Here is a 12595-nt window from a genome sequence, read left to right on the forward strand (position 1 = left end):
GAGATTGTGACCTGAGCTGAAGGCAGATGCTTAACTGACTGAGCTACCCAGGTGTCCCCTCAGGTATAGCATTGGACATGTCTTTATATTAATTTTCTAATCCAGAGTGATATATCTTACCTCCTCAACCAAATCAAAAGCTCTTTCAGGGGAGGGGAACCTACTATGGCCCTACACATTTTTCACAGGCCTCCAGTAAATATTTCAGAATAAATAGATTTTGGAGTATCTGCTTTTGTCTCTCTAACTCTGAAGAATTTGGAAGCTGGTGACCAAGAGAGTATCACCTCACTCATGAGAAGAGGCAAATTTTTGCAAACTTAACTGAGCATATTTATATGAATAATATCTTTCATGTTATATGTGTTATATGTCATATATATTACACATGTATAAGGTATAACTTCCATGATAAAGGTGAAGATTATTCAAATGAGGAAAATCTGTTTCACCCTAAGATTCAAAAAACAAATTTAAGAACTTCAGAATGCAGTTAATTTTTTTTCAATCACCTATTAAAAGGAAAATAGTAATTTTTTTAGAAAGGATCTTAGTACCCAAAATAAGTCACAGAGAATAAGCATTGTAGTAACCTAACATTTTGGAGAGCTATATTCACAAGGGAAGAAAACATCCCTGTGGCATGGCCACACCTAAGCCCCATGCAGGCCTTTTATCTACTTCTGGAATCACCCCTATCCACTCTGGTCATGGTCTTTAACAGCTTCAGGCAGGACCATTATCATGGTATTGGTGCTTCTTTTTTTTTTTTTTTTAAGATTTTATTTATTTATTTGACAGAGAGAAATCACAAGTAGGCAGAGAGGCAGGCAGAGAGAGAGAGAGAGGAGGAAGCAGGGACTCGATCCCAGGACCCTGAGATCATGACCTGAGCCACCACTGAGCCACCCAGGCGCCCTGGTGCTTATTTCTGAAAGCAGGTTTCCCTTCTGCAGGTTGTTCATATGACCATCTCTGGGTTTCTTGTACATGAAAAAATGAGGAAACAGCTTAGCGATGTGCTTGGCTGAAGTTTTGTTTTGTTTTTGTTTTTGCATCTTGACTCCAATCCAGGCGCCCTTGTCAGTGGAGAAATGCAGCCTAGTCATAGCCTGGTATGATGAGGGAACACAGGTGTGTAGGGACTGCCTGTGTGCGTGGGACAGGAATCCAGGAGGAAGAAGACAGTGGGCAGCAGTGGCACCGGCTGATCCAGATGTAAGGCAGGAAGTGAACCTTCCTCTTCCCGTTAGCACCTGGATCCCCTTCTCTGGAGTACTAAATCTTCACGCTCACACTCTTGAGTCAGCTGGTGGATGTCCCTTTATCCAGGACTCTACAGCAGGAGGGGGCACTTCAGGGCAGCAAGTATGATCCATAACTCCACCACTCTTTCTATCTCTCTCCCTCATTTCACAGAAAGTAGAAAGGGATGGGGAAAATCTGAAAAATTAATTCTAAGAAATAAAACTCTTGCCATCTCCTGCATCTTTTCTTTAAACTTTCAAAACACTTAGAGCCTATACCATTTAGTGCTAAATTCTTTTCTCGCTTGGGTGATTTACTATTGTCTATTCATTAAATCTGCCTTTCCAACTCAAGTGTAGCTTTCTTGAGGGCAGAGAATGACACAATTTTAATACCATTTCCCCCCACCACCCTCTATGTCTAGTACAGTTTCACATACATTGTGTGCATTTAATTGATTAAAATGAGCTAGGAGTAGTTACATATATTATGACAACCTATCACAAATATATAATATTTACCAATGAGAACAGTCTTAGAAGAGATTCTTGGCATGGATAGGCTCTTTTTGAAAGAGAGGAAAACTCTGCTTTAAGCAGAAGCTGCTACTAGAGCATTTGGGCTGAGACAGTGTCCCAAGTCATACCCTGGTCTTTACAGCCAGTTCAAGAGAGTCATAGAACTGGAAGAAATTCAGGGTACATTGGCCAGAACAGGACAGGTGATAGTTCCTGGGGCCAAAAAGAGGTGAGTAAGTCTGTGTTTCCAAGCGGAAATTCAGTCCATAGTTCTACCATGTGAGGACTATTCCAGGTACCTGCCTCACAGATACCTAGAGGACATTCTCCTCAAGAAATATTGGGATGTCTGGACTCTTGGGCAAGATGACCAGCAATAGCAAAGCAGTAACTGGAGTTAGGGTGGGTGTAGAGTGGCCCCATTTGTCCTCTGTGGTAGAAATCACAGTCCAGGATACCTGATGGCATCAGAAGATGCCCACAGCAGTAGTGGCCAAAGCTGGCCCCTGGCAGGAATCAGGAACTCTGCAGGACCACAGAGGTGCTAGAGTATCTGATGATGTCACTTTTGTCCAATTTGGTAGTAACTAACACTTTTCCAAACTTGACACCAATAAGAATAAACAGCAATCTTCTCTAGGAGGAGTTGTTAGGATCTACTGATTTTAAAATCTGCTGTCACCTCTCCATTAGCCCATTCCTCTCCCTACATCACTCTCTCCTATTCCCCTAATTAAGTGTGAATCTGAGTTTGCTTTTGAAGCTTGAACTCGACATGAGTTCTGGGGCATTTCTCTAAGCCATCCCGCTTCTCTATTCTCTCTCTGTCGTAAAAAGTTGAGCAGGAGCTGGGGAAGAGGGGAAGGTGAGCAAGCAGCCACTTGTACCTGCAAAATCCCTTCTCCTGGATTTCCAGCAAACAGTGGGAACATCAGTTGCATACAAATTTTCTTTCTCCTTAGTCCTGTCTTACAATTTTTCCTTTGAAGAGCATTCTCCAGGAGAGAAGAAAAGGGGGAGAACACAACACAGACTTAGCCAGGGGTCAGTTGTTGCTTGAGTTTGAACTAGAATTTAACTTGCCATCCAACTCCAAAGAACCTGTGATCTGTATCTGCAAAACAGATGTCACCCGGAATTTTCCTGTCCCTTATCATTTAATTAAGGAGTAACACATTGGTGTTGCCCAACCCCACTGTGTGTGTGTGTGTGTGTGTGTGTGTGTGGTGCGGGAGGTGGGGCGTGGGGTGGGGCGGGGTGGGAGGGTAGGATCGTCTAACTTCAAATTCTCTCATTTTGGAAAGAAAAGAAGAAAGGAAGGGTGAAAGAACGAAGGCAAGAAGAAAGAGGAAAAGGCGTTTATAGCCTTGGCAGGAGGAGATGTCCATCCCGTTTAGGGGATGAGCGGGTTTACCCGACCCCAGCCTATAGCTTCAGTTCTGCCCAGGAGGCAGCCTCATTTCTGAGTCCTCTGACTGCACAGTTTCTCCCATCTCTCCTCTCCACAGCTGTTTCAGAACTCCAATTTTCATCCAGATCCCGCAAGGTAGTTCAGCAACTCCTCAGAGCTCTCTCAGTAATTCCCAAATTCACTCTGACACCACACTGGCCTGTGGAAATTCATCCTCCTGTGGAAATCCACCTAATAAGGTGGCCTTTTATAGGCACGACACCTTAGAGAGCAGCTGCTGCTGGAAGAAGCAATTCTTCCGCTCTGCTTAAGCAAATTTTAAAAGCAAAGCGGGTGAGGGGCGCCTGGGTGGCTCAGTGAGTTAAAGCCTGCCTTCGGCTCAGGTCGTGATCCCAGGGTTCTCGGATGGAGCCCCGCTTCAGGCTCTCTGCTCAGCGGGGAGCCTGCTTCACCCACCCCACCCCCCACCTCTTTCTGCCTGCCTCTCTGCCTACTTGTTGTGATCTCTGTCAAATAAATAAAATCAAGAAAGAAAGGAAGGAAGGAAGAAAAGAAAGAAAGAACGAGAAAGAAAGGAAAAGAAAGAAAGAAAGAAAGAAAGAAAGAAAGAAAGAAAGAAAGAAAGAAAGAAAGAAAAGCGGGTGAGGGTCCCACCAAAGCTGGGATGAGGGCGTGCGATCGTCGGAGGCTCCATCAGAGGGTAGGCTGCGGCCGTTCGACGGCGCTGCCTCGGGTACCCCACATCCCTGGCCGAAGGCCGCGTCGCTCCCGGCTCCCTGGATGGAGCACAGCCGCGAGGTTCCGCGCCCAGGACCGCGCCTGCAGGACTCCCCCCTCCCCGGGCGTCCTGAGGCCGGGCAACCTGCTCGCAGGTAGGTACGTGGGCGGGGCAGGCGGCATTTAAGGCGGACACCGCCTCCCCCCGGCAGCGGCTGGCGTTTGACCGCAGGAGGTGAGCGTGGGGCTCTCGCCACCGCCGCCCGACGGGACGCTTGCCCTGCGCGCGCCGCCACCGCCAGAGCCCGGACACCAAGCTCGCCTGCCCGCGGCGCCACCGCCTTCGCCATGACCAAGGTGCGTGCAGGCCCCTGGCGCCGGCCCGAGACCCGTATAGAGGGGATGGAAGACGAGGGGAAAGAGGAAGGACTGGCCACCTTTTTTCTGCGCTCCTGACCTCTGCACGGCTCCTTTCCCTTCCCGGAGCTGACTGGGGGGAAGACCCAAATCCATACGCTCTGGGAAGGAACCCCAAGGGCCCTTGGACGTCTCCGATGTGGCGGGTGTCGCCAGGCTGGGGGTTACCCGCCTGCGCTGTGGTCTGTAAAGCCTGCCCTGCCCGGGACTGAGATTCAGTGGGCAACGCCCCACCCAAGAAGCGGGACACACGCCGGTGTGCACTGTTGGGAGCAAAGTACTAGGGCGACCCTGGGGCTGGAGGGGTCTTGTCTCGAGTAGGAGGAAGTAACATCCCACCTTCCCCAACTCCAGGATGGGGTCACCCTGAGGAGATGCCGGCAGGGCTTTGCCATCTATCCTTTATACTGGAGAAGAAAGGAGAGAAAGGGCCTGGGAGTTTGAAGGTGGGGGAGAGAGAAACTCTCCACATCCTGCGCCTTACTCTCTCTTAGGTCCCTGACCCACAAAGAGAAGTGCTCGACACTTCTTCAGAAAACCCATCTTGGACCAATATTGTATTTCTGCTTTCTTTTCAGAAAACACTAGAAATTTACTCTGTGGAGCTCAGTGGAACCAAAGACATCCAACAAACAGACAAGGGGAATGGCAAGGAGAAGTACAGAGGCTTGAAGAACTGCTTCGAACCCAGAAAGAATCACTATAAGGAGGAGCTTAGGAAAGAAGTGGATCTGGTCAGTTGATCTGGTTCTTAAGCCATATGGGTCCACTGAGTTCTGCCCTTTCCCCTTGAGAACTTGCCCCTATAGCCTACTTCCTAACAAAAGAAGGATCAGTCTCAAGGATTTGAAAATCCGCCTGAGATTTGTTTCCTTGTTTAAAATAAATGGTGTGATAATATCTGCCCTTGGGGTCAGGGCTTCTGCAGGATTCCTGCATTTTGGTTGTAGGCACTCCCAGCTAGAACTCTTGAGGGAAGAGCCTTTGATTCCAGTCCCCACAGGCACAGCCCAGACCTCTCTCCTTCCTGGCTGCTTCATTGAGATAGCTGTACCCAACTGCCAGTTTTTAAGCTGATAGGGTAAAACTACTGGAGCTGGAACCACGAAGGAGGAAAACAAAGCCACTAACCTTGCTAGGTTTTTGGCTATGTATGCCCCGTGAAATAGAATAATTTCACTGGTAAAAGTATATTGGGCTTGGATTCAGAGAACCTTGGGCTCAGTAAAGTTCCACTTAAGTGATTGGTAACTGGGAGCAAACTTGGTAAAGCTCCATTTTCTTTATGTAAAGTGGGAAATAAACAATTTGCATGGGTGAGGGGGAAAAATGAGAAAAGAGTAAGAATATTTTGTAATTTATGCAATTCATAATTAAACTATTTATAATTAGTAATTTTGTAATTTATGGAAGCACAATGTCATTCCTGTGAAGGAAGAACTTTGGAATTGTTAAAGTTGTCCACCATGGGCAAGATCTGCCTCAGAATTGAAATGTGACAGGTTATGTGTCAGGAATGTCAAGGGGGAAACTTCTACAGCAAGCCTGAAGTTTTACTAGACCATCCCTTCAGTTCATTGCAGACTTTAAAACTGTTATTGTTGGCGCAGACAGTAGTGGTGTGAGTTCATGTGGGCTAGAAAGCCCATTGTTAAATTTTCAGGAATTTGGCAAGTTGGTTGACATTGGGTTAGCATCTTACAACTTGGTTATAGTGAAAAATCAGTAAGTACAAGTCAGAGTTTTTTATTTATTTTTCCTGGAGAGCTTGTGAAAAATTTAGCAACACACCACTAGGTATTTGCCCATGCCTGTTTTGACAGACATTTAAGAACACACAGCCCTGAAATTGCACTGACCTGAATTCAGATCCCAGTTTGATTGACATTCACTTCCTATTTCAAAAAATAGGAATTTAAAAAAAAAAAAAAAACAGTGCCTACCTGTTGGAGTAGTTAAAAAGGTTAAGTGAAATAAAGCAGGACAAAGACTTAGCACAGCACCAGATAATAGTCATTCTTATTTCCTATGTATCTCTAGCATTCAGGATTGAAGACATATGTAGTCTTCCATAAAATTGCTACTTATAACATGAATATATATCCATTCTATCATATGCCTGTTTATTATGAAGAGAATCTCCCTTCTCTGAGCATTTTGGAAAGATGTATAGTATAGAAAGATAATTTTTGTAGTGTTAACTAGTGTTCCCCTGCTTCCAGGCTGAGAGGAAAATCTTTCCTTCTTATTTCCCAAAATTCTCACAAGAATCCTATAATTTAATTTGTGACTGTGTACTGGGATGCCCTCTGGCACATTAGATCCTTGACAAGAACGAAAGTATCCCTGGCTGCTGAATCAACCGACGGGTAATCAACCGATGGGTAACCTGATAGAAGTCTTGAGACGCAGGATGATGCCCTGAGCTATTCTAGTGCTGGTCAGCAGAGTGCGCCACAGGCACCCACCATGCCTCCAGCCCCTCCCTCTCCCCCATGCTCTCGTCCCCAAAGCCAAGGCTAAAGAAGGAAAGATATTCTGCCTTATTCTGCCTCACTGTACAGGCCCCTTAAACTATGAAATACCTCCATGCAATCAGTGGCTCTAATCACCTGTTACTTGGATCTGCACAGAATTTAGCACAGTGCACAAAACTGTGTCTTAATCCTTTGAATCCCCAGCAATATCTTTCAATCAATATTGGTACAATGACTAAATGAGTAAAGCAGAATCTGGCAGAGGAGAGGACAAAATAATTTTTTAATTGGAAAATCTCATCTCTTAACAGGTAACCTTTTTTTTCATATACTTAAGAAAAGAGATAGTTCTAGTATCCATCACAGTATAAATCTTTGTTTCAGATGATCAAAACCTAAAGAATCCTGAGTGCTAGGTTGTCTAGGTGGGCTAAAGAAGGCTTACTTGCCCCCTAGGTTTTCTGAGACAGGAAAAGGCTTCCAATCCTGTAGCCCAGTGGCTCTCAAGGGACAGGATAGGAGGAATTTGCCCCCCCATGAGACATTTAGTGGGGTCCTGAAACATTTCTGGTTACCACTACTCTAGGGAGGGTGTGCTAGTAGGTGACATATAGTACATGGAAGTCCCCATCACCCACCCAGATAATTATTGGCCCAAATGTAAGTAATGCCAAAGTTGAAAAACTCTGCTTTAGTTTAATGATTCTATAACAAAATTAGCAAGTGTGGGTCATACTGGTGTTTATTTGGCAGTTTTAAATCTGTAGGGCTTCTCTACCAAATAAACTCTCTGAGTCTCAAGTACTTGATTAAGAAAAGGCTTGCTGCTTCTACCAGAGACTACTTGCCCAATGAGGGCTCCATGGGCAAGGAGTTGTCGGATGGGTCTGGTCTGGTTTGGTATTGCTCGTCACCCTCAACTAATCCCAGAACTCGGGTACTGAACTAAGTATCCAGATTACCAGTACCCGGACAGCAGACGGGTATGCTAGGACTTGCATGTGCTGAAGATCAGATTGAAATGACATACTTTGTTCATAAAAACTAAAGACAGCTAATATTTGGTAAAGGACAAACTAAGTCTGAACTTAAGGGATGGCCAGAAAATCCCCTGGCCGGTGAATCAGAAGGCAAGCCTCCCCTGTAGCAAGACTCTCTTTTCTCTCAGTGCAATAACCACCTGGCACAGAGGGTTTTCTCTCCCTCACTTCCTGGCTCCTCCTATCATCAGTGCTTCTCAGTTTTCATGGGCTGGTCAAAGCTTAGGGTTTGAGTATTTTGGAATTATTAATGCACTCTCTTCTTCCTTTCATGGACTTCAGGATGACCACAAACTCAGCATTAAGGAACTGGAAAAGAAATATGATACAAACATCATTACAGTAAGTCATCAAGGGATTAGGGGTTGGGAAGAAAAGCCCTGGGACTATGCAAAGGACTGTACTTTAAAGCCATGTGCATAAGGTGTATGAAAAAGTAGACGGCATCTTTAGGTTGAAGCAGCAACTTTAAAAATACCAGTCACGCACATGCCCAGTATGTAAAAGAGGCTGGTTAACTTTAAGAGCTGGTGTGCCTGAACCAAAGCCTGGAGTCAAGCCCCTCTGCTGAGCTGGACTCCTGGCTATAAACATTTCTTTTGACTATAACTGCAGGAAAGCTGTGGTGTCCTTAGAAAGGCTCGGACACTTCCTTATGGTCATGGTCAGAGGTTGCTTTTAATCCTCATGTCCAGGAAGTATAAGGTCTTATCAAAGAATGGGGAAAACCAGTGTTAAAAAGCAACCATCCAGAGTGACAGGCTTACAACACTGCTTGTTCGCCTCTTCCTCTGAGAAGGAACGATGATGACTCCAGGACAGACTGGTATGCTCTCAGGTGTCTGGCAAATTCCCCCACCACAGAAGAACTGCTTCCTTGTGTGAATTCAAACTCAAATTAAATGTCAAAAGCTTTGGTGTCTTGACATCAGGAGATTTGGATACATCTGTTCAAGTCAACAAAAAGCCCCACTATGTGCAACACACAAGACAAGCAGTGAGAGGGCCAAAGAGGGATAGGTGATCCCCGGTCTTAAGGACTGAGCAGTTCAGCAGGGGAGGCAGGTATATAAGAGAGTATCATAACATCCAGTCTGTTCGACTTAGATGGTAAAGAGAGAGGAGGTCTAAATGGTGTGCTGAGTGAGTGACAGATTCTTCTGACCAGAAAAACCAGAATGGGCTCCCTGGATGGTGCAGTGTTAAATCAGGACATAGGAGGAAGAATTGGGTTTAAGTTAGCAGACTACCCAGGAGACCAGGGAGAACAGACTATATTTGGAGAGCAATCTGGAGTTTCTGGAAGCTAATGTGTTTCGAAAGGGGAGAGAAAGGGGTGGAAAATGAGACCGTGGAGAGGCAGTTTGTGTGAAACCTTTAAGCGCTTCCATATTAAACTAAGGAATAAGGGCTTTATTAGTTACACACAAATTCTAAACAAGGAAGTGATTTAAATAAGATTGGCTTTCAAAAGGGAATTCTGGTACAAGATATATACAGATATAGATAGTTAGGTGGATGAACTTTTTTTTTTTTAAGTGGGAAATGGAAGGGTCTAGAAGAATGAGACAATAACCCAGGAATATAAAATGAGGAACTGAAGCGAGGTAGCAGCAGTGAGATGGGAAGGAAAGGGGACAGATTCCAGAGACTTTTCAGAGAAATCGCAGGTAGGACTTTGTTTCACTGGGGATTTGAACAAATCCCTGATCCCAGGTACCACGGTAGAGAAGCAGAAGGAGGAGGCAATTTGGTCAGGTGGTTAAGAGGGCCATGGCAAGACATGGGGCTGAGAGAGTAGAGAAAAAGTAGGAAGGAGACAGTGATGACAGAGATGAATTTTATTCTGACTACAAGTTAGTGACTTCAAATCCAGTTATTCAGCAAATATTTGAGCCTCTGTTACAGAACAATCAGGACACCATATAAAGGACACAAAAATTAACAAGGATAGCGTCTTTTTTTTTTTTAAGATTTTATTATTTGTCAGAGAGAGAGAGAGAGAGAGCACAAACAGGGACCGGCAGGCAGGGGAGAAGCAGGCTCCTCACTGAGCAAGGAGCCCAATGCCAGACTCTGTCCCAGGATGCTGGGATCATGATCTGAGCCAAAGGCAGCCGCTTAACCAACTGAGCCACACAAGAATCCCAGAGTCTTTTTTTTTTTTTAATTAAAGATTTATTTTAACTTATTTGAGAGAGAGAGCACATATGAGTAAGGGGAGGGCAGAGGGAAAGGACCTCAGGCTGACTGCACACTGGGCATGGAACCCAACACAGAGGTTGATCTCATGACCCTGATGTCATGACCTGAGCTGAAATCAAGAGTAGGAAGCTTAACCAACTGAGCCACCCAGGCACCCCGTGGATAGTCTTTAAGCTGTCCTTTAAGGAGCTTACAACATGATTAGGAAGAAAAAGTAATGACAAGACTTTCTCCTTAAAGGAGAATTTGTGGGGTGTGGGGAACCTTATGAGTCACAATACAGGATTTCAAGAGGGGTGGAGGGCCCTCTGTATACCTGTGGAAGGCATGCTTACCAGGGAGGGCTTCTGGCAAGAAGTGACTACACATGTGGGCTTGAGTTTGGTAGAATTTAGCTTGGTAGAACTTAGAACTTGGGGTGGATATACAGAAAAGCAGAAAGACACCAGACTTAAGGATGAAAAATTAGCCAGTGCAATATGTAGAAATTCTAGAAAAGAGAATATTTTGTGGATAGTTCCCATATTGGCCTTAACTTTAGTGATTAGCTAAATCCTCCTTAGCCAAGTTACTCTTGTCTCTGGATAAACCTCCAAGAAGCTGAAAGACCTTAGCAAAGTGTAATAAAGTGGCTCTGGAACCCATTTACTAGCTGGGTGATTTAACTTCCAAGTGCCTCAAATCCCACATCTATAAAATGAGGATAATAATTGCACCTTATTCAGTGGGTTTTTGTGAAGGGTAAATAAGCAAATATACAGAGTACATTGCCAGGCTGATATTAAGCATTAATATTAAATATTCTTTTTAAAACAGTGAGAGTTCGGGGAGGTAAGACATCATCCACTTTTCACAGGCCCTTCTTGGGCATGGTAACTCCTACCCACAACCTGCATAAGAATGACATCTGTCTGAGGGAAGAGAAATGTCTAATTCCTATTTGTTTTTGTCTGGCTTTCTCAGGGTCTTTCCAGCACCCAAGCTGCTGAGCTCTTGGCTCGGAATGGACCCAATGCCCTCACTCCTCCCAAGGAAACACCAGAGATCATCAAGTTCCTTAAGCAGATGGTGGGGGGGTTCTCCATCCTTCTGTGGATAGGAGCCATCCTGTGCTGGATTGCTTATGGGATCCAGTATTCCATGAATACATCCTCATCCCTGGACAATGTAAGGGGAGGTCTCCTTCCGGGTTTTTCTAAACTAGTAATGGAAAAACAACCCTAAAGTAGGCCATTAGTGGGCAGAGCAGTGGGCTGCAGTCAGGAGTCCACACTGATCCATCACTGGGTAAATCAAATAATTTTGCCAGCTGACTTTCTGATGTCTCAGAGCATGAATTTTAAAGAGAGAGAGAGAGACACATACACACTATAAGTTCCTAAGGGGGGAAAAAAAGATCTACATCCATATGAAATATTTTGGGTCTCTCCTCAAAGCTAATTGTATCCCTTAAAACATGGGGAGCATCTATGCCTGCTGATAACAGCACCAAAACCAAAACACTGAACTGGCCAGCATCATGCTAAGAGAAAGAAGCCAGATGCAAAAGGCCACACACTATATGACTCCATTGATAGGAAATGTCCCGAACAGGCACATCCTAGAGACAGCAGATCATAGGTGGCAAGGGCTGGGTGTTGCAGTGGGGAATGACTGCCACTGGGATGATGGATATGTCCTAAAATTGGATTGTGGTGATTGTTGCAAAATTGAGTAAATTCATCAAAAATCATTGAATTATACACTTAAAATAGGTAAATTTTGTGACCTGTAAATGACACCAGGATACCACTGCCGTGTCTCTCACCTTTGCAAGGAGAGCTCTAGCCCAGGACCTGGCTCATTCCTGAAGGCTGTTTTTCTGATTGATGCTTCTTCTCCTTACCCAGGTATACTTGGGCTGCGTGCTTGCCTTGGTCGTTATTTTAACAGGGATCTTCGCTTACTATCAAGAGGCAAAAAGCACGAACATCATGGCCACCTTCAATAAGATGATCCCACAGGTGAGTGGCAGCCATCCCTCTCTGGTCTCCATGTGATTTCAGATGAGGAAGCATCAGATAAGGAGGAGAGTGGAGCCTCTGAGGCAGAGGGTCAGCACTCCATCCTTTGCTGTCTGAGAAGTCTTAGGCAGTCCTTCTGAAGCCCCATTTTCACACAGAGTTTTGAGATCATCAGGGAAGTAAGATACAGGAAAACGCTTAGTCAAGAGCGAAATAAGACAAACATCAGTCGGGGCGCCTGGGTGGCTCAATGGGTTAAGCCGCTGCCTTCGGCTCAGGTTATGATCTCAGGGTCCTGGGATCAAGTCCTGCATTGGGCTCTCTGCTCAGCAGGGAGCTTGCTTCCCTCTATCTCTCTCTCTGCCTGCCTCTCCATCTACTTGTGATCTCTCTCTGTCAAATAAATAAATAAAATCTTAAAAAAAAAAAAAGACAAACATCAGTCATCACACAACATCTTCTATTACTGTTCTTGAGCTTTGGTGAACTGTTCAAACAAAAGGAATTCAGGAGCTTTTAAGACCAAGTTGTAGAAGTTCAGGAGTGTTCCCCAGTAGCC

At 45.0% G+C, this 12595-nt stretch overlaps 1 protein-coding gene across 1 annotated transcript in view; it reads left to right on the forward strand.

Annotated features, from left to right (window-relative positions):
• The first annotated feature begins 4149 nt into the window (after positions 1 to 4149).
• ATP12A (ATPase H+/K+ transporting non-gastric alpha2 subunit) overlaps positions 4150 to 12595 on the forward strand; it is a 28378-nt gene continuing 19932 nt past the window's right edge. Inside the window, exons 1-5 of the mRNA XM_082700923.1 lie at positions 4150 to 4251; positions 4890 to 5045; positions 8111 to 8170; positions 10997 to 11200; positions 11923 to 12036. Of these exons, the coding sequence (XP_082557049.1) occupies positions 4243 to 4251; positions 4890 to 5045; positions 8111 to 8170; positions 10997 to 11200; positions 11923 to 12036 (543 nt within the window). The 5' untranslated portion in view covers positions 4150 to 4242. The remainder of the gene's footprint in view (positions 4252 to 4889; positions 5046 to 8110; positions 8171 to 10996; positions 11201 to 11922; positions 12037 to 12595) is intronic.

This window comes from Mustela nivalis (genome assembly GCF_964662115.1).
Source record: "Mustela nivalis genome assembly, chromosome: 15".
NCBI classification, from domain to species: Eukaryota; Metazoa; Chordata; class Mammalia; order Carnivora; family Mustelidae; genus Mustela; species Mustela nivalis.